Genomic DNA, 21,772 nt, shown 5'->3' with positions numbered 1-21,772 from the left:
CAAATATGAAAGAACAGAAATTATAACAAACTGTCTCTCAGACCACAGTGCAATCAAACTAGAACTCAGGATTAAGAAACTCAATCAAAACCGCTCAACTACATGGAAACTGAACAATCTGCTCCTGAATGACTACTGGGTACATAATGAAATGAAGGCAGAAATAAAGATGTTCTTTGAAACCAATGAGAACAAAGACACAACATACCAGAATCTCTGGGACACATTTAAAGCAGTGTTTAGGGGGAAATTTATAGCACTAAATGCCAACAAGAGAAAGCAGGAAAGATCTAAAATTGACACCCTAACATCACAATTAAAGAACTAGAGAAGCAAGAGCAAACACATTCAAAAGCTAGCAGAAGGCAAGAAATAACTAAGATCAGAGCAGAACTAAAGGAGACAGAGACACAAAAAACCCTTCAAAAAAATCAATGAATCCAGGAGCTGGTTTTTTGAAAAGATCAACAAAATTGATAGACCGCTAGCAAGACTAATAAAGAAGACAGAAGAATCAAATAGATGCAATAAAAAATGATGATAAAGGGGATATCACCACCGACCCCACAGAAATACAAACTACCATCACAGAATATTATAAACACCTCTACGCAAATAAACTAGAAAATCTAGGAGAAATTGATAAATTCCTGGACACTTACACTCTCCCAAGACTAAACTAGGGAGAAGTTGAATCCCTGAATAGACCAATAACGGGCTCTGAAATTGAGGCAATAATTAATAGCCTACCAACTAAAAAAACTCCAGGACCAGACGGATTCAAAGCCGAATTCTACCAGAGGTACAAGGAGGAGCTGGTATCATTCCTTCTGAAACTATTCCAATGAATAGAAAAAGAGGGAATCCTCCATAACTTATTTTATGAGGCCAACATCATCCTGATACCAAAGCCTGGCAAAGACACAACAAAAAAAGAGAATTTTAGACCAATATCCCTCATGAACATTGATGCAAAAAACCTCAATAAAATACTGACAAACCGAATCCAGCAGCACGTCAAAAAGCTTATCCACCATGATCAAGTGGGCTTCATCCCTGGGATGCAAGTCTGGTTCAACATATGCAAATCAATAAACATAATCCAGCATATAAACAGAACCAAAGACAAAAACCACATGATTATCTCAATAGATGTAGAAAAGGCCTTTGACAAAATTCAATAGCCCTTCATGCTAAAAACTCTCAATAAATTCAGTATTGATGGAATATATCTCAAAATAATAAGAGCTATTTATGACACACCCACAGCCAATATCATACTGAATGGGCAAAAACTGGAAGCATTCCCCTTGAAAACTGGCACAAGACAGGGATGCCCTCTCTCACCACTCCTATTCAACACAGTGTTGGAAGTTCTGGCCAGGGCAATCAGGCAAGAGAAAGAGATAAAGGGTATTCAGTTAGGAAAAGAGAAAGTCAAATTATCCGTGTTTGCAGATGATATGATTGTATAGTTAGAAAACCCCATCATCTCAGCCCAAAATCTCCTTAAGCTGATAAGCAACTTCAGCAAAGTCCCAGGATACAAACCAATGTGCAAAAATCACTAGCATTCTTATATGCCAATAACAGACAGAGAACCAAATCATGAATGAACTTCCATTCACAATTGCTTCAAAGAGAAAAAAATACCTAGGAATCCAACTTACAAGGGATGTGAAGGACCTGTTCAAGGAGAACTACAAACCACTGCTCAGTGAAATAAAAGAGGATACAAACAAATGGAAGAACATTCCATGCTCATGGATAGGAAGAATCAATATCATGAAAATGGCCATACTGCCCAAGGTAATTTATAGATTCAATGCCATCTCCATTAAGCTACCAATGACTTTCTTTACAGAATTGGAAAAAACTACTTTAAAGTTCATATGGAATCAAAAAAGAGCCCGCATTGCTAAGACAGTCCTAAGCCAAAAGAACAAAGTTGGAGGCATCAGGCTACCTGACTTCAAACTATACTACAAGACTACACTAACAAAAACAGCATGGTACTGGTACCAAAACAGAGATATAGACCAATGGAACAGAATAGAGCCCTCAGAAATAATACCACACATCTACAACCATCTGATCTTTGACAAACCTGACAAAAACAAGAAATGAGGAAAGGATTCCCTATTTAATAAATGGTGTTGGGAAAACTGGCTAGCCATAAGTAGAAAGCTGAAACTGGATCCCTTCCTTACACCTTATACAAAAATTAATTCAAGATGGATTAGAGACTTAAATGTTAGACCTAAAACCATAAAAACCCTAGAAGAAAACCTAGGCAATACCATTCAGGACATAGGCATGGGCAAGGACTTCATGTCTAAAACACCAACAGCAATGGCAACAAAAGCCAAAATTGACAAATGGGATCTAATTAAACTAAAGAGCTTCTGCACAGCAAAAGAAACTACCATCAGAGTGAACAGGCAACCTACAGAATGGGAAAAATTTTTGGAATCTACTCATCTGACAAAGGGCTAATATACAGAAACTACAAAGAACTCAAACAAATTTACAAGAAAAAAAAAAACAATCCCATCAAAAGGTGGGCAAAGGATATGAACAGACACTTCTCAAAAGAAGACATGTATGCAGCCAAGAGATACATGAAAAAATGCTCATCATCACTAGCCAGCAGAGAAATGCAAATCAAAACTGCAATGAGATACCATCTCACACCAGTTAGAATAGCAATCATTTATTGGCTAGCCATAAGTAGAAAGCTGAAACTGGATCCTTTCCTTACTCCTTATACAAAAATTTATTAAAGATGGATTAGAGACTTAAATGTTAGACCTAATACCATAAAAACCCTAGAAGAAAACCTAGGTAATACCATTCAGGACATAGGCATGGGCAAGGACTTTATGTCTAAAACACCAAAAGCAATGGCAACAAAAGCCAAAATTGACAAATGGGATCTAATTAAACTAAAGACCTTCTGCACAGCAAAAGAAACTACCATCAGAGTGAACAGGCAACCTACAGAATGGGAGAAAATTTTTGTAATCTACTCATCTGACAAAGGGCTAATATCCAGATCCTATAAAGAACTCAATCAAATTTACAAGAAAAAAACTAACAACCCCATCAAAAAGTGGGCAAAGGATATGAACAGACACTTCTCAAAAGAAGACATTCATACAGCCAACAGACACATGAAAAAATGCTCATCACCACTCGCCATCAGAGAAATGCAAACCAAGACCACAATGAGACACCATCTCACACCAGTTAGAATGGTGATCATTAAAAAGTCAGGATGAGTTCATGTCCTTTGTAGGGACATGGATGCAGTTGGAAACCATCATTCTCAGCAAATATTGCAAGAACAGAAAACCAAATACCTCTTGTTCTCACTCATAGGTTGGAATTGAACAATGAGAACACCTGGACACAGGAAGGGGAACATCACACACTGGGGCCTGTTGTGGGATTGGGGGACGGGGGAGGGATAGCATTAGGAGATATATCTAATGTAAATGATGAGGTAATGGGTGCAGCACACCAACATGGCACATGTATACATATGTAACAAACCTGACATTGTGCACATGTACCCTAGAACTTAAAGTATAATAAAAAAATAAAAAGAAATAAAAATCTGATGTTATCAAGATAGTTTTTTGGGGGTTTTAATTATTTTCACATTCAACCTTTGTTGTTGTCATGCAATAAATGAATCTTTTTATTTTGGTAAGTGACTTTATTCCTTTTACATTCACTGTTCTAGAAATATCTGCATTAGTTCTGGCATCTTTAGTTTATGCTGCATGGTCTGTGTTTTTCTTTTGTGTGTACCTGTTTTCTGATTTAATTAGAATGTTTAGTCTGGCTTTAGTTTTGTAACAGTTTATTTTAATTTTCTTAAACCCCCAACTTATCAGCTTTTGAGAGCATCTGTTGAGACCCTGCTAATGAAACTTACACATATATTTACTTCCTCCTTTTTACATCTTCAGTTACACTTTTTTTTTTTTTATGGAATATTATGTTCTGCTCTCTTTTAATGTCCTTAGTTGTTTAGCCTCATTTCTACATTTAAATGGATTGAATGCTCACTATTATTTCTTTTCTACCATGGCTGCTCATTTCTGAGCCTTTTATTTTGGCTTGTCTCTTGGTTTTAAGATTATGTACTTTTTAAGGAAGAGCTCCTGGGTATTATATAATCTCTAGTTCTCATATGTTTGACAATATCTATCTGTGTCTTTATGCTTGAATACCATCTTGGCTTGGTATAAAATTCTTGGATATAGAGTTTCTTTCTGTGAGGAAGTTGCAAACACTGTTTCATGGTCTTTCAGTATTCAATTTTACGGAGGCATGCTGATTTTTTTTTTTTTTTAACCAGTTGTCTGGTGACTTGAATTTTTAAAATTGGAAAAAAAAAAAAAAAATTCAATGATATACCTTTATTCATCCTTGAGTTCTAGTAAATTCACAGTGCAAATCTGGGGTCAATCACTATTCATTATCAGTATTTCCTGGACAAGGCGTGATTTCTGACCTTTCCTATTCAGGTTTTCTTTTATTTCAAAAAAGCTTTTCTATTGTCTTTTAATATATTTTGCTATTTTATATATTCTTTTGTCTAAAATACATAAATAAGATCCCATTTGCTCTCCTTACATATACCTAATTTTCTTTTGGATACTTTTTTTGTTCTTTTCTATTACATTTTACTTGATCTTTCATAGTCTTCTTCCTCACCTCCAGTTTTTCCTAATTAAAGTCCAGAAGTACACATCCACAAAATGATTTTAATGCTTAATAGAACTGTACAGGGTACATGCAGTATAATTTTATTAATCTTCCCATTAGATATCTAGATGGCCTCCAAATTTTCACTATTCTAAACATCCACACTTGGGGTGTGTGTGTGTGTGTGTGTGTGTGTGTGTGTGTGTCAGGGTCTAGCTCTGTCAGGCTGGAGTGCAGTTGTGCAATCTCAGCTCACTGCAGCCTCTGCCTCCCATGCTCAAGTGATCCTCCCACCTCAGCCTCCTGAGTAGCTGGGACTACAGGCACACACCACTACACCAGGCTAATTTTTGTATTTTTTGTAGAGATGGGGTTTCACCACATTGCCCAGGCTGGTCTCAAACTCCTTACCTCTTTGCCTCAGTCTCCGAAAGTGCTAGGATTATAGGCATGAGTGACTGCGCCTGTCCAATCCACACATATTCTTTTTTTTTTTTTTTTTTTTTGAGAGGGAGTCTGGCTCTGTCGCCCAGGCTGGAGTGTGGTAGCGCGATCTCCACTCACTGCAAGCTCCGCCTCCCGGGTTCACGCCATTCTCCTGCCTCAGCCTCCCGTGTAGCTGGGACTACAGGCGCCCGCCACTGCGCCCGGCTAATTTTTGTATTTTTTTAGTAGAGACGGGGTTTCACCGTGTTAGTCAGGATGGTCTCAATCTCCTGACCTCGTGATCCACCCGTCTCGGCCTCCCAAAGTGCTGGGATTACAGGCGTGAGCCACCGCGCCCGGCCCAATCCACACATATTCTTAACTGCAGCAATGTTGCCTCTTAAGACTGGTACGCTAACCGTAATTCCTAGTATGGAAGCTCAATGCCAAAAAAACCTTTAAATCATGCTTGTGAATCCATTTCTCTATATTCTCATGCAGTGAGGCTTAAGATACTGAGAGCACAATGAATGATTTTAAGGGTTTCCAGGTCATCGCCATAAAAATGAAATCCTAGTTTTGTGGCTAAGCAGGTTAAAGAAATCTCTCAATGAAAGAAAGTGCTTTGGTGATGGCTTGGTTCAGCACCCTCAAAAAAGCTAATATTTAATGGTAGAGGTATAAGTTGGTACAATCTATATTGAGGACTATTTGACTTTATCTATGGGGCTGGATAGTTTCTGTTTATCCCTCTAAACCTGCTCTTCCCTGATCTCTATGCCTCAGGAGGCTGACCTGAATGGACCACATCAGAGACCATATTTGAGACACTGTCTCAAAAAAAAAAAAAAAAAAAAAAAAAAAATTCATCTATCTTTCTTTCTATATATACTTAGATAGATGGAGAGAGAGGCTCTTTGGAAGGGTAAGCAAGAACATGACACTTGTAGCTTCTTGGGAGGAGAACTGGGTAGGAGGAAACTTCTTACTATTTCTTTTGTTTCTTTGAATATTATATCATATGAATAGTGCCTGTTCAAAAAGTATACTACATTAATGAGAAAGATTGAGGCCTTTACAGAAGCTATGAGTTAATAAGGAAGAATTAGAAGAATTACAGAAGGAGTTACTAGAAGATGATGGGAAAAAACAGCAAATTATAAAGTTGCTGAAATGATCCAAGGAGTCAAATTCTTGGATAATTAAATTTCTTAACATGGTCCCTTTATGGAATTATGCTCTGACTAGTAGAAATACATGTAGAAGTTACTTCCTGCACAAAACCATGTATAATAATTTGTTCTAAACATAATCATCTTTATTACTGAAGGAGCTTTAGTTTAGTGTTTTTTTTTTTTTTTTTTTGGAGACAGATTTTTGCTCATTGCCCAAGCTGGAGTGCAATGGCGCGATCTCGGCTCACTGCAACCTCTGCCTCCCAGGTAAAAGCAATTCTCCTGCCTCAGCCTTCCAAGTAGCTGGGATTACAGGCTTGCGCCACCACACCTGGATAATATTTTGTATTTTTAGTAGAGACAGGGTTTCTCCATGTTGGTCAGGCTGGTTTCAAACTCCCGACCTCTGGTTATCCGCCCGCCTTGGCCTCCCAAAGTGCTGGGATTACAGGTGTGAGCCACCGTGCCTGGCCACAGCTTTAGTTCTTTTAGCCTCCTCCTTTATGTACAGGGTTTATCAATATCAGCAAAATAGTAGTTTGATTGTTCAGTGATCTTGATTTCCAGTGAAAGATGAGACTCGTTAAAGGAAATGGACATGAGAAGACTATCAGGAAATGAGTGAAGATTGCTGGAAAAGGTAATCATTTAACTAAAGTTGGTTAAATCACATTTTTATGCTATTCAAAAATGGAAAAAATAGAAAAGGATTTTGTAAGGGGGTCTGAATATTCTGGACATGCGCATTCCTGTTAAAAAGTTCTACAAGACATAAGGAAACTCACTCACCCTTCCTGGAATTGTGCTTGGGCAGATTCCTCTGCAACAAGAGTCTCATACTCCTCAGCGGCAAACCGGTCCCAGTCTGAGGGCTCAGGCCCATCGTTCTCAACATCCTGATTGGAAAGAAGACAGCCACAAGAAACAAAAATAATCAAAGACAAAGAATTGGAGATAGATCATCACACAAATGTATACTGTGAAAAAATCCTAACTGAAATGTTTCATTTCAACGGGTTTAAAAGAGGTGCTAAGGTAACACTCCTACGGTAATTTTCTACACCTCAAAAGGGAAAATTTAACTGTTTAGAAGCTAGGTTTTTTAGGTATAGATTCCATTTTTTTCTTTTTCTTTTTTTTTTGAGATGGAGTCTCATTCTGTCACCTAGGCTGAAGTATAGTGGCACGATCTCAGCTCACTGCAGCCTCTGCCTCCTGGGTTCAAGCAATGTCTGGCGATCGGCCTCAGCCTCCCGAGTAGCTGGGACTACAGGCAAGTGCCACCACGTCCAGCTAATTTTTGTATTTTGTAGAGACAGGGTTTCGCCATGTTGGCCAGGCTGGTCTCGAACTCCTGACCTCAGGCGATCTGTCTGCCTCAGCCTCCCAAAGTGCTGGGATTACAGGCGGAAGCCACCGTGCCTGACTGATTCCAACTCTTTTTTTTAAAAGAGACAGGGTCCCACTGTGTTGCCCAGTCTGGAGTGCAGTGGTACAATAATAGCTTACTGCCAGCCTCAAAATCTGGGCTCAAGTGATTTTCCTACCTCAGCCTACTGAGTAGCTGAGACTACAGGCATTCCACCTACTAAGTAGCTGAGACTGCAGGCATGTCACCATGCCCTGCTAATTTTAAAGTTTTTTTGTAGACACAGGGTCTCACTATGTTGCCCAGGTTGGTCTTGAACCCCTGGCCTCAAGTGATCCTCCTGTCTTAGCTTCCTAAGTAGCTGGGATTACAAGCACAAGCCATAGCACCTGGTAAGTCTAGATTCTTTAGCCTTGTAATCAGAGACATTTCTCTGGTCCCCTCTCCTCTGGCACTTTGCACAGCAGTCACCTGGAGTGACGTGTTTTGCCACAGGCACGCCTGAAATGTACCTTCCCCAAGCCCGCATTCGCTGGCAAATTTTTGTTCTTTAGAAGCCAACTCAGATACCATGTTGTCTGTGATATCTTCCTGGAAACAGTCCTTTCCTCCGTATCACTTCCTTTTTTCTAATGCAGATACTTTTGTTCTTGTATCTCTGCCATCTCCAAATATCCAGTATCTCTTCAACGCAGTGCCCAGAATTTATTAAGCACTTCCTGACTGATAATGTTCTTTGTAGATCAGAACAAACATCAATAATTATACCATTTATAAAGAAAAGTAAAATTTAAAGGTAAAATTTTTAGAGTAAAAATGGTAACACACAGAAAATAAGTAAAGAGGGAAAAGACCACAGACTTTTGTCAATTTTCTTGAAATTTTATGTTTCAGATAAAATGTCTTTCCAAGCTGAACATGAGTCAGTATTGCCCTTGGGTCTACAGTTAGTTATGCCAAGAATAATGTTAAGTTCCTAAACAATGACCACTATTAATTACTATATTTAATTCATTTTAAGACCCATCTCTACCTTTCTAACATTTATGAAATTGCAATGCATTATAGGCTTACAACTGGCAATGTCTGGGGTTTTGTTTTTGCTTAGAGAAATATAAAATAGGCCGGGCGCAGTGGCTCACGCCTGTAATCCCAGCACTTTGGGAGGCTGAGGTGTGCAGATCACCCAAGGTGGGGAGATCGAGACCAGCCTGACCAATATGGAGAAATCTTGTCTCTATTAAAGATTCAAAATTAGCTGGGTGTGGTGGTGCATGCCTGTAATCCCAGTACTCGGGAGATTGAGGCAGGAGAATCACTTGAATCTGGGAGGCGGAGGCTGTGGTGAGCTGACATCACACCATTGCACTCCAGCCTGGGCAACAAGAGTGAAACCCTGTCTCACACACACACGCGTGCACACACACACACACACACACAAAAAGAGAAACAAATATAAAATTATGGAGCATGTTAAATTCAATGAAATATAACAGACTTTAAACCAGCGATAACGCAACTTGATATGCTGAGATCAGCTGCAGAATATTTCTTTCTGGAAGGCGATAAATTCTTATTTATCTTATTTAGAAGGTGATCATATTCTTATTACTATTCCATAACTCAAACAGTTACGGAACATGTAGACGAAAAAAGACTGCAAAAGCTTCTTATAGTTTATTGTTACACAACTGCAACAGTCTGTTCTTAACATCATTTTTACTTCTTAAAGGAATGGTAAGAACAAGGGGTGACATTGTTTTTATTTTTAACATGGACAGTATGTATAGGGTTTTCTGAGGGTTCACAGGTTTCTGTGTCTGGGGAAGGGTATTCATCTTTATTCAGATGTAGAATGCATTCAAAACTGATAGCCATGTATAGCAATCATTAACACGTGAAAACGCGTTATATTATTTGAAGGTTTTCTATCATGGAGAATTCCAGTTTTCACCATGATGGGGAAAGCTAATTACCATGGAATCCTGGAAATGAATGGTACAACTGAATCGAGGCCAATATAGTTTCTAATACAGATGTGCCTACTGATACATTTTTAAAAGTTAGAAGGAAAATTTTTTTTTTCAAAACTACTCTTTTGTAACTAGTTTCCAGTGTGTGTATCAGTAGATGAGCTGTAGAGTCTGCTCAGTGGAAAGTGCTTATGCAGATGCAGGTTACCTAGACCTGACGATCACCTGTGGAGAGACATGTGCTCTACAGGTCCTTTATTGTCTCTTTTTACTCTTTAATGAAATGTTATAAATTATTACCTCTTTACTGAAATTCCAGCATGCAGAGACCATTTTAATATGTAGCACACACAGCCCCTGATACTGCAGCCCTCAAATAAAAGTTAAAATTATACTGGTACCTTCTGGACCGCAAAGGGATCTCTCTGTTCATGGTCTAAGTATTTCTCTAGATTAAAGAAAGTGTCGTAGAAGATGTGAGCCATTCTGCACCTCTTCAGATCTCTTAGAGTTATTTTGCCTACATAAAAATAAACAAATCTGGTAAATTTCATGAAGACCTGTGTTGGCAAGAGAAAAAAACTTTCACTGACATCTAAAAGTATAGGTATATGTTTATTATAGAAGTCCTATTTTCAGAATAAAAAAATTTAAATCCCATTTCTTTTTTCAAGAGTATCAATTTCTCAAACCCATTTCTTTTTTTAAATTGAGGTAAAATTCACTAACAAAGTTCACCATTTAAACAACTTTAAAGTGCACAATTCAGTGGCTGTAAGTACACTCACAATGTTGCACCACCATTACCACTATCTAGTTCTGTAATAATATCACCCCAAAAGGAAACTCTGTGCCCATCAAGCAGTCCTTCCCCATCTCTCCTCATGTGCTTTCTGTGTCTAAGGAAAAATCTTCTTTCATCCCCCAAACCCTACTTTCATTTTCTTTTTAAAAAAGAGATAGGGTCTTGCTGTGTTGCCCAGGCTGGAGTGCAATGGTTACTCACAGGAACAATCATAATGCAATACTCCCACCTCAGCCTCCTTAGTAGCTGGGACTATAGGCACACACCACTGTGCCTGGTGTAAAATCCTGTTTCTTAAATAGTAGACTTGCCATCAATTGCTACACCAAGACTGGGCATGGTGGCTCACGCCTATAACCCCAGCACTTTGGGAGACCAAGGTGGGTGGATCACCTGAGGTCAGGAGTTTGAGACCAGCCTGGCCAACATGGTGTAACCCCAACTCTACTAAAAATACAAAAATAGCTGGGCGTGGTGGTGGTCGCCTATAATCCCAGCTACTTGGGAGGCTGAGGCAGGAGGATCACTTGAATCCAGGAGGTGGAGGTTGCAGTGAGCCAAGACTACGCTATTGTACTCCAGCCTGGCAGACAAAGCGAGACTGCATCTCAAAAAAAAAAAAACAAAAAAAACAAAAAAGTTGCTACACTAAGAGTCAAAGAGGAACTTTAAACACTTCTGTACTGGGAAGTCTTCTATCAAGACTCTGAAATGTTAAGCAATTTAGGACAATCTAGGATTCTGTGCCCCCCTCTGATACACAGGTGAACAGTGCATGTCCCATTGCTTGGTCTCACCATCAACGGCTGGCTTCACTAGGTCAAGCATCTGGCACAGTAAATCATGGAATGGCAAGGGCTCAATTCCCATGGCTTCCATCCGCTCACACTGCTCCTCATAGAAGTACTCCAGCTCATACATGGAGAGTATACCATCTCCATCCACATCCATGCAGCGGAACCAATACTCAATGCTAGGCGATAAGGACAATCATTATTATGGGCCTGGTAAATACCTTTCATTTATCCAGATTTAGTATGTTTCTTTTAAAATAAAAGTTACATATTACATACACTTCAGGCTTAGATATAGTTTTACAAAGTTTGCTAGAGAAAATGGCAGACCCCTTCTTCCCTTTATTTTTCCACCCAGAACCAACCATGTTCAACCCTGATTATTTTGCTTTTTACCTTCCTATTTTCAGATAACATGCCTATATTGCTCCTTTCTTGTATTTCTTTTCAGAACTATTATTAGAGGCTGGGCGCGGTGGCTCATGCCTGTAATTCCAGCACTTTGGGAGACCGAGGCGGGCAGATCACTTGAGGTCAGGAGTTCGAGATCAGCCTGGCCAACATGGTGAAACCCCATCTCTACTAAAAATACAAAAAACTAGCTGGGCATGGTGGTGCATGCCTGTAGTGCCAGCTACTTGGGAGGCTGAGGTGGGAGGATTGTTTGAGCCTGGGAGGTCGAGGGTGCAGCGAGCCAAGATTCCACCACTGCACTCCAGCCTGGGTGAAAGAATGAGATGCCCGCCTCAAGAAAAAAAACCAACCAACCAAACAAAAAGTATTGATTTCACACTGTGAAAGTTGAACTTTAGTTCTTTTATAATTTGTCACCACTTTATCTACATGTCCTTCTCATCCTCTTAATACAGTTAACTTGCTCAACATTCAGAATTTATAATTTTATATTTTTCTTTAATCTCTTATTTGCTTAGTTTTCTGTGTACTTGCAACTAATTCAACCCCAAATCTCTGTCAGTTGTCTAAATCCACACTCAGTCCCATGAGGTACTCAGTCAATGGCATGTTCTTGATGAAGTCTTCCTTGGTTCCTTCTGACCTACTCTAATCTGGGCTGCTTGGTCGCTAGGCCTCGCTCAGTTTCATCCAGGGATTCCTTTTGTCTTTCTCCTATTTCTTGTTTCTCGCACTTTCCTCATTCCTTATTTTGTTTCTTCATTATTTTGTTACTCTGCGCATTCTCTAGCAGCTTCCTGAATGAAGGAGCATGGCAGGTATATTTTTTGAGATCTTGGATCTTTGAAAATGCCTCTACCCTTTAATATGGTTGGTATTTTGGCTAGTTATAGAATTAGAGCTTTGCGGTGTTTTGCCTTCAGATTTTTTTTTTTTAAACTTTAGAGATGGGGTGTCACTCTGCTGCCCAGACTGGAGTAGAGGCACGACTGGCTCATTGCAGCCTTGAACTCCTGGCCTCAAGCAGTCTTCCCAAGTAGCTGGAACTACAGGTGCACACCACGATGCCTGGCTAAATTTTTATTTTTTTTTTCAGATGGCATCTTACTCTATCACTCTATTGCCCAGGCTGGAGTGCAGTGGTCCGATCTCGGCACTGCAAACTCTGCCTCCCGGGTTCAAGTAATTCTCCTGCCTCAGCTTCCAAAGTGGCTGGGATGACCGGTGCCTGCCGCCACGTCCAACTAATTTTTTTAAGGAGAGACGGGGTTTCACCATATTGACCAGACTGGTCTCGAATTTCTGACCTCAGGTGATCTGCCCGCCTAGGCCTCCCGAAGTGCTGGGATTACAGGTATGAGCCACGGCATCCAGCCTGGCTAAGTGTTTTTTTTTTTTTTGTAGAGTCAGGGTCTCACTATATTGCCCACACTGGTCTCGAACTCCTGGCCTCAAGGGATCCTCCTGTCTTGACCTCCCAAAGTGCTGGAATTTTAGGTGCAAGCTACTGTGCCTGGCCTTTTCCTTCATACTGTAAAAAGTATTGATCCATTGTCTATCCAGTATTGATAAGAAGTCTAAAGCTTTATTGGTATCTATTCCTTTGACTGTAACTCATTTTGTTTTTTTCCTTAGAAGCCTGCAGAGGTTTCTCTGAGTCCTTAGTAGTTTGAAATATCATGATGGCCTTGGTTGAGATCTAACTCATCTATTTGGCTGGACTTTTCTGAGAGCCTATTCAGTTTGGAAACTGAATCCTTCAGACCTTGAAAATGTTTGTATCTCTCTTCCCTGCCCTTTCCCTCCTTCTTTTTTTTTTTTTTTTTTCTTAAGAACAGTTATTGAGATCTACATAGCCCAGTATGGTATAGCTACTAGCCAAATGTGGCCTTTTGAGCATCTGAATGTGGCTAATCAAATTTGAGATGTTTTCTCAGTACAAATACAAAACAGATATACAACAAATTTAATTTTACCTATTTTTAAATTTTTCCATTGTGGCTAAATTTTAAAATTATTTATGAGGCCTGTACCACATTTCAATTTCCAGTTCTATTAAAATTTTTTTGACCGGGTTCTCCAATTTTTGTATCTTGTCTCTATTTCCTATTGCTTCATCTTTTTTGAGGGAGGGGGTTTCTTTCTGGGAGGGTTACACAGCTTTATCTTCTAAACATTGTCTTTTTATTTCTGCTATTGTAGTTTTGACTGCTCAGAGCTTTTCGGTTTCCTGAATGTTCCTTTCATAAAATGTATCATTCTGTTCATGTCCTGTGATTGTAATTTCTTCTCATATCTCTCTGAGGATATAATCACTGTTTTTTTTTTTCTTGTTGTTAAAGTTTTATTTTCTCTGAAAGTCTCTTGGATAGTTTCATCCAAGCTATCTTTCCCCCACTATTTGTCTGGCCTGTATCTTTTGTGCAAGAGGCTTTACTCAGGTATCTAGTGATCCTCTGTTCTCTGCTCATATTTGAGAGTAGGTGCTAAAAAGCTGATCGGAGGTTCTGATCTGTGGGTTTGTTGACTCTGGGCTTTACTGTAAAATGAATGGGCTGGGTTTTTTCCTTGGGGATGACCCAGTGTCGAATATTCAGGTCTTTATTCTCAGGCAGGTCAGTTCCCCAGAAAAGCATTTCAGTTTCCTGCTTGGAGGTTCAGGGCAGGTAGGCAGCATTCTGTTAGCTGAGTGAGGAATGAAGACTGGGCATCTCAGCATTCAGTTTGCATACACTCATTTGATCTGTTTTCAAGATCGCATTCACATCTCAACTGTGCCCAATGCTCCCCAGTCCCGACGCCCTTCTGTTTTGTGCTCTTCAGGGAATAAAGCACCAGTTTTATGCTAGGGTAGAGGACATGGCTTGAAGATCAACTGTTCATTTAAACAAACTTTCTATAAACTCTCCTGTTTTTGGCTTACCTTTACCCCATCCCCATTTCCAAGGTTCCTAGCATCTCCAAATCCTGAATGTCTGCAAGTTTTGCTGGGTATATCTGGTTGCTTCTTGGTTTTTCCCTCTGGCTTAGGATTCAGACAGTCTGCTATGTTTATTTGCTTTCCAGTTTCCAACACTTTGCTATTATCTCTTATTTCCTTTATGAAGCCAACAACATTAATTGGTAATAGGAAACAATATTTTTCTGAAGAACCACAAATTCATGGCAAAGTAAAACTTTTCAAGAGAAGATTCTAGGAGACTGCTGTTCAAATTCCCACTTGTAGGCCTGAAACCATATTAAGAACCACACCTGTAATGGTTAAACAAAATCTCCTTTGGGGAGAGAAAAGTGAAAATAACTAAGTTGTAACTGTTGACTGTTTTCAAGTAAGTCACATTAAGACCTGTGTGTACCTTTGAGAAAGATATAGTTTACATTATTGCAAAAAACTGAACATGTAATACTTGAAAACGTTTTTTACTTTTTGTTTTTGAGATAGGCTCTCATTCTGTTACCCAGGCTGGAGTGCAGTACTGCAATCATGGCTCACTGCAGCCTCAACATCTTGGGCTCAAGTGAGACTCATGCCTCAGCCTCAGAGTAGCTGGGACAAGAAGCATGTACCACCACACCTGGCTAATTTTTTAAAAACTTTTTGCAGAGATCGGGTTTTCCTACGTTGCCCAGATTGGGCAAAGTCTTTTTGAGAAATATATTTTAAAAATCATACCAACTTGATGTTTAACATTGTTATTAAAGAACAAAGGGGACATTCATTGAACCTAATGAATGTGAGGTAATAGGATGGCTATGGTGAGGTTCAGTCATATCATATCTACTCTTAGAATGTAAAAGGGGCAGAATGTTGTCCCACTGTGAAACTATTCCTGATTGTGGGGAAAGCCTTGAAGAGTTACATCTCATAAGCAGAGGGCTGCGATACATGTAATAATATCTGGTGGTTACACTGTTGTGTCACTGCAAGCTCCGCCTCCTGGGTTCATGCCATTCTCTTGCCTCAGCCTCCCGAGTAGCTGGGACTACAGGTGCCCGCCACCATGCCCGGCTAATTTTTTCTATTTTTTAGTAGAGATGGGGTTTCACCGTGTTAGCCAGGATGGTCTTGATGTCCCAACTGCGTGATCTGCCCACCTTGGCCTCCCAAAGTGCTGGGATTCCAGGTGTGAGTGAGCCTCTGTGCCCAGCCTTTTTTTTTTTTTTTTTAAAGTAATAATGGTTTTAGTACAAAAGGGGCAGGGGACTGTCCTCTGACTGGCCTCTAAGATCTCTTGGTGTCTTGAAATTCCTCATTACTTAAGAGAACCAAAATCAGGCAAAAGGGAATAAAGTAAATCTTGATTTTGACCAAGGATGTAACAGGACTGAAGTGAAAGGCAACTTATTTTACTGTGAAATAGAAACTGAAATACTTTAGTTACTTGCATTTTCAATTAAGAACTAAGACAATCTTCTCTTTACAATAAATAAAGCTTAAGCATACCCTTCAGTTCTTTGCTAATAACCATAAGAGAGAAAGAAAGCTAGAATGCAAAGATAGATATACTGCCTGAATATTTGCCAAAGGCACATAACTGCTTTTAAATATCTGAAAGATGTGGTAGATTAATCAGATATAATTCTCTGAATATTGGAGAGCATAAGGATCAATGAACGAAAGAGAAAAAATGAACAGGCTGCCTCAGTGGATGGTTACCTGTCCCTGAAAAGTTTAGCAGCAGGGGCTGGATGGATAATACATGCAGGACATGGTCAGAGGGTATTTTCTTATTGAAAGTACTGGATACTCTCTAAAGTTTCTTTCAATGCAGATTTTCTGTTTTTTTTTTTTTTTTTTTTCTTACCAAAGGTAACTGATCTTCTTAGAGCCTGAAAGTGTTGATTATTTATTGTAGAAAAATTAGAAAACAGAAAACACAGAAGGAATAACTGACCAGAGAGCACTGGTGTTAAATTTTTGCTATATTTACCACCAATATTTGTTTTTTCAAAGCATAATGATATTAATGACAAATTATATTTCTAAAATTGTAGACATAAACAAAATTACATTTTAAAAATTTTTTGTGAGACAAAAGTCTCGCTCTGTTGCCCAGGCTGGAGTGCAGTGGCACGATCTCAGCTCACTGCAACCTTCCTCACCTCCTCCGCAAACCCTGGGTTCAAGTGATTCTTGTGCCTCAGCCTCCCAAGTAGATGGGAATACAGACATGAGCTAAGATTACTTCTTGTCCTTTCCTTGGACTGAATGAAATTAAGTGCTGAGCCAGTGAATTCTTGCCCCTAATATAAATTCCTGTATGCTATTCAAGAAGAAAGTTATTGGAAATTCCATTATTGCTTAGGCAGTAACTACATGTATATTCTGTTGCATATTCAGTATACATATACATACTGTGAAAGGCACTGGCCTAAAGCCCTTAGGCATAACAAAGGTGAATGAAATAACTCCTGGAGATGATACCTAGCCAGATGACTAAGGTAGAAGCAGAATATGATAAAAACCAGGACAGACAGACTAAAAGACATACTGAAAGGGGGTTTGCAAGAGTTTGTCCACAGAAAACAATCTACCCAGATACTTTCCATATCTACCTCTGTTACCAGGCATAGGAAAGACTCTAGATCCTAATTTCGTATGCAGCGTTTCACACAGGATTAATCACACCTTAGTGAATGTATTACTTTTTTCACAAAATTCATTTTTTCTACCCATGTAATTCATAAGCCAGAAACCCGATTTCTGCAAAGTGATGCCTATTCCATTTTCTTAAATAAGAGTTTGATTTTCGTTCTATAGACAGTCCCTACTTACGATGGTTTGACTTAGAATTTTTTGACTTTACAACGGTGTGAAAGCCACATGCATTCATTAGAAACCGCACTTTAAGTACCAATACAATCATTCTGTTTTCACTTTCAGTATTCAATAAATTATATGATATTCAATACTTTATTATAAAATAGGCTTTGTGCTGGATGATTTTGCCCAAATGTAGGCTAAGATGTGTTCTGAGCACATTTAAGGCTGGCTAGACTAAGCTATAATGTTCAGTAGGTTAGGTGTATTAAATAATTTTTGACTTATATTTTCAAGTGATGCTGGGTTTACCAGGATGTAACCCTACTGTGAGTGGAGAAGCAACTGTACAGATATTTTTGTCAAAATGGTGGGCACTATTTTCTGCTCACACTCTGCTTTAGTAAAGCAACGTGAACCACTGAGAATAACACACAGGGTACCTAGTAAATGCCACTAGAAACCAAGGAAACAAGTATCAATGGGCAAAATCAGTAGTTACTTTCTTATATAATTGGCCTAACATTGATTTTCTTAAGCAATAAGCAATTTCATGACACCAAAAGAACTCTCTTTTAGGGAGTCTACAGCCTAGTTGGAAAGAAGGTAGACATGCAAACGAATGGCATCTGTATGACAGGCCATATATTACAGTGGTAAAGAGTCCAGGTTTGGGAGAGATACAAACCTGAGTTTGAATCCAAGCTAGGACACTTACTAGGTGCACAGTCTCTTAGAACTTCTGTTTCATCAACTGAAAAATGGGACCACTGATACCTCAACTCATAGTGATATGAGGATTAAATAAGCCATTACATATAAAATACTAGTCACCGGCAAAGAATGGAATCTCAGTATGTGAGCTGTTAGTTAGGATGAAGGCAACATGCAAGGTAGAAAAGGAGCACCAAAGAAGGAGGTCTAAGAAAGCTTTTGACTCAAGAAACCTCTGTTGGTAACATTCTGTGAGAATCCAGTTATGGGTCTCATGATGTGAAAAACTGATCTGAAGAGCTCCACTTCTGCTAATGATTACCTAAGTGGGATCAAGCCTTCCACTGAGGAAACTGAGGGGACCCCCCCACCGCCATAGAAAAAAAAAAAACGGTTCAAAGATGCTGGAGAATTAACAGGGCAGTGAAGAATTATGGTATCCAGATCTAGAACAGGAAAATCCAGAGACGGGCACCTAGCATTTGGGACCATCTTTCCCTTGGGGCATCTGCAGATTCTGGAAGAGGGAACTGAAAGTTTGAGGAACTAAGCCTTGACTTACTAGTATTTTGTTACTGATTTTGGGTCTATATCAAGAGGGATGTCTGTAGTTTTATTTTCTTGTATGTGTTTGTCTGGTTTTGTTTATAAAATGAGTTGGGAATTATTCCTCCCCTTTCTGTTTTCTGGAAAAGGTGGTGCAGAATTTGGTATTATTTCTTCTTCAAATGACTATAAGAATACAGTTAAATTATCTGGGCTGGGAGATTTCTTTTTCAGGAGGTTTTGAACTGTGAATTCAATTTTCTTTAATAGACATCTGACGATTCAGGTTGTGTATTTCTTCTTAGGTGAGTTTTATTAATTTGTGACTTTAAAGGAAATTGGTCCATTTCATTGAGGTTACCACATTTGTGTGTGTATATGTTATTTGTAGCATTCCTTTATTACTTCGTGAATATCTAATGCCCCTTGAGTCATCCTTTTTAATCCATTGATTATTTAGAAGTGTGTTGTTTAATACCCAAGTGTGTGGAGATTTTCCAGTTGTCTTTCTTGTATTGATTTCTACATTAATTCCATTTTGTTTACAGAACATACTTTGTAGTATTTTAAGTCTTTTCTTTTTAAACAGGCTTACTGAAATATATTTCACATATCATATGATTGTTCCTTTAAAAATGTACAATTCAAGGGTTTTTAACATTCACAGAGTTGTATAACCATCACTACAATTAATATAGGGACACTTTCATTACCTAAAAAAGACTCCATACCTGATAGTACTCATTCCTCATTTTACCACAGGCTCTCCACAGATTATGCAACCATTAACCTATTTCCTGTTTCTATACATTTGTCTATTCTGGATAACTCATATAAACGAATTCATACAATATGTTGTGTTTTGTGACTGGCATCTTTTACTTCACATAAGGTTTTTAAGATCCAATCATAAGTAGTATGTATCAGTACTTCATTTTTCTTTACTGCTGTATAATACTTGATTATATGACTAGATCACATTTGTTTATCTTGGGCTGATCCCAACTTTTGGCTATCATGAATGATGCTGCTATGAAAATGGGTGTACAAGCTTTTGTGTGGACCTGTTTTCATGTATCTTGGGTATATACCTAGGAGTGGAATTGCTAGGCCATATGGTAACTCTATTATTTAACTATTTGAGGAAATGTCAGTCTTTTCCGTAATGGCTGCACCATTTTACATTCCTACTGTAATGTATGAGTGTTCCAATTTCTCCACATGCTTGGCAGCACCTGTTATTATCTGACTCTGTGGTAACCATCTTAGTGTGAAGTGGTATCTCATTGTGGGTTGTCTTTTTACTTTCTTGATCATATCTTTTGAAGCATAAAAGCATTAATTTTTTCTTTTTTGGAGATGGGGTCTTACTCTGTCACCCAGGTTGGAGTACAGTGACGTCATCTCAACTCACTGCAACCTCTGCCTCCCAGGCTCAAGTGATCCTCCCGCCTCAGCCTCCCAAGTAGCTGGGACGACAGGCGCGTGCCACTGTGCCTGGCTAAATTTTGTTATTTCTGGTAGAGATGGAGTTTCATCATGTTGCCCAGGCTGGTATTGAATTCCTGAGCTCAGGCAATCCACCTGCCTTGGCCTTCCAAAGTGCTGGGAATACTGGCGTGAGTCACCGCACCCAACCAAAAGTTTAAAATTTTGAAGTCCAATTCATCGATTTTTTCTTTTGATACTTATGCTTGTGGTGTCACATCTAAGAAACTGCCTAACCAAGGTCGTGAAAATTTACTCCTCTATTTTCTTCTAAATTTTTTATAGTATTAGCTCTTACATTTTGTGCTGTGATCCATTTGACTTAATTTTTGTAGTATGTGAACTAGGGGTCCAAATTAAGGTTGGTGCAAAAGTAACTGCAGTTTTTGCCATTGAAAGAAATTGCAAAAACCACAATTACTTTTGCACCAATCTAATATTATTTTGTATGATACCCAGTTGTTCTAGCATTAAAAACTGTTTTTTCCCCCATTGGATTGTCTTGGCATCCAGCATCCTTGTTGAAAATCAATTAGCCACAAATGTGAGGGTATATTTCTGAACTCTCAATTCAATTTTGTTTTTATGTCTATCATGATACAGGTACCACACAGTCTTGTTTACTTTCACTTTGTAGTGAAATATTTTGGAATAGGGAAGTGTGAATCCTACATTTTTTCTGTACTTTTTCAGCATTGTTTTGGTTACTGTGGTCCCTTTGTATTTCCATAGGAATTCAATATTTGGCTTTTCCATTTCTGGAAAAAAAATAAAAACCATTGAAAAACAAAAAAAGTTTTTGACTCAAAGTAACTAGTATTTTGTTAGGAATCTGTAGATCAGTTTGGGAACTACTGCCATCTTAACAATGATCCATGAACATGGGATGTCTTCATTTCATTTTTTTTTTTTTTTCCTGTGATGGAGTTTTGCTCTTGTCACCCAGGCTGGAGTGCAATGGTGCAATCTCAGCTCATTGCAACCTCCACCTCCTGGGTTCAAGCAATTCTCCTGCCTCAGCCTCCCATGTAGCTGGGATTATAGGCATGTATCACCACGCCTGGCTAATTTTTTATATTTTTAGTAGAGATGGGGTTTCATCATGTTGGCCAGGTTGGTCTCGAACTCCTGATCGCAGATGATCTGCCCACTTTGGCTTCCCAAAGTGTGAAATTACAGGTGTGAGCCACTGCAACCCAGCCAAAAATCCAAAACTTTTCTAGTACCAACAAGATACTCAAAACTCATACTCAAAGGAAATCTCACTGGAGCATTTTGGATTTCGGATTTGGGATGCTCACTGGTAAGTATAACAAACAGTTCAAAATCTGAAAAAAATCCAAAATCTGAAACACTTCTGATCTCAAGAATTTCAGGTAAGAGATACTCTACTCTGCCTGTATATGAAAAAGAGTAGCACATATATGAACTTTTAATTTTTTTTTTCTGGGTATTAAAATTACTGGTATTAAAATTTACTTTTCTTCTGCTCATTCATGTTTTCTAAATAAATGATTACTTTTGAAATGGAAAACAAAGTTATTTAAAAATAACCTAACAAGCTCTCCAAGAAATGGCTTATTTTTAT

General features: G+C 38.8%; 2 protein-coding genes across 4 annotated transcripts in view; both read right to left on the bottom strand.

The window, feature by feature from the left end:
• The window catches only part of PCCB (propionyl-CoA carboxylase subunit beta), a 1,054,487-nt gene that overhangs the window by 232,231 nt on the left and 800,484 nt on the right, over nucleotides 1–21,772 (bottom strand). The window lies entirely within an intron of this gene.
• The window catches only part of PPP2R3A (protein phosphatase 2 regulatory subunit B''alpha), a 192,562-nt gene that overhangs the window by 40,033 nt on the left and 130,757 nt on the right, over nucleotides 1–21,772 (bottom strand). For all 3 annotated transcript variants that reach the window (XM_050779591.1, XM_050779592.1, XM_050779593.1), the window contains 3 exons: nucleotides 11,265–11,440; nucleotides 10,064–10,182; nucleotides 7,110–7,216 (listed from right to left, as the gene is read on the bottom strand). In XM_050779591.1, the coding sequence (XP_050635548.1) occupies nucleotides 7,110–7,216; nucleotides 10,064–10,182; nucleotides 11,265–11,440 (402 nt within the window). The remainder of the gene's footprint in view (nucleotides 1–7,109; nucleotides 7,217–10,063; nucleotides 10,183–11,264; nucleotides 11,441–21,772) is intronic.

Source organism: Macaca thibetana, chromosome 2 (genome assembly GCF_024542745.1).
Source record: "Macaca thibetana thibetana isolate TM-01 chromosome 2, ASM2454274v1, whole genome shotgun sequence".
Lineage (NCBI taxonomy): Eukaryota > Metazoa > Chordata > Mammalia > Primates > Cercopithecidae > Macaca > Macaca thibetana.
This window is presented reverse-complemented; position numbering and strand designations above follow the sequence as displayed.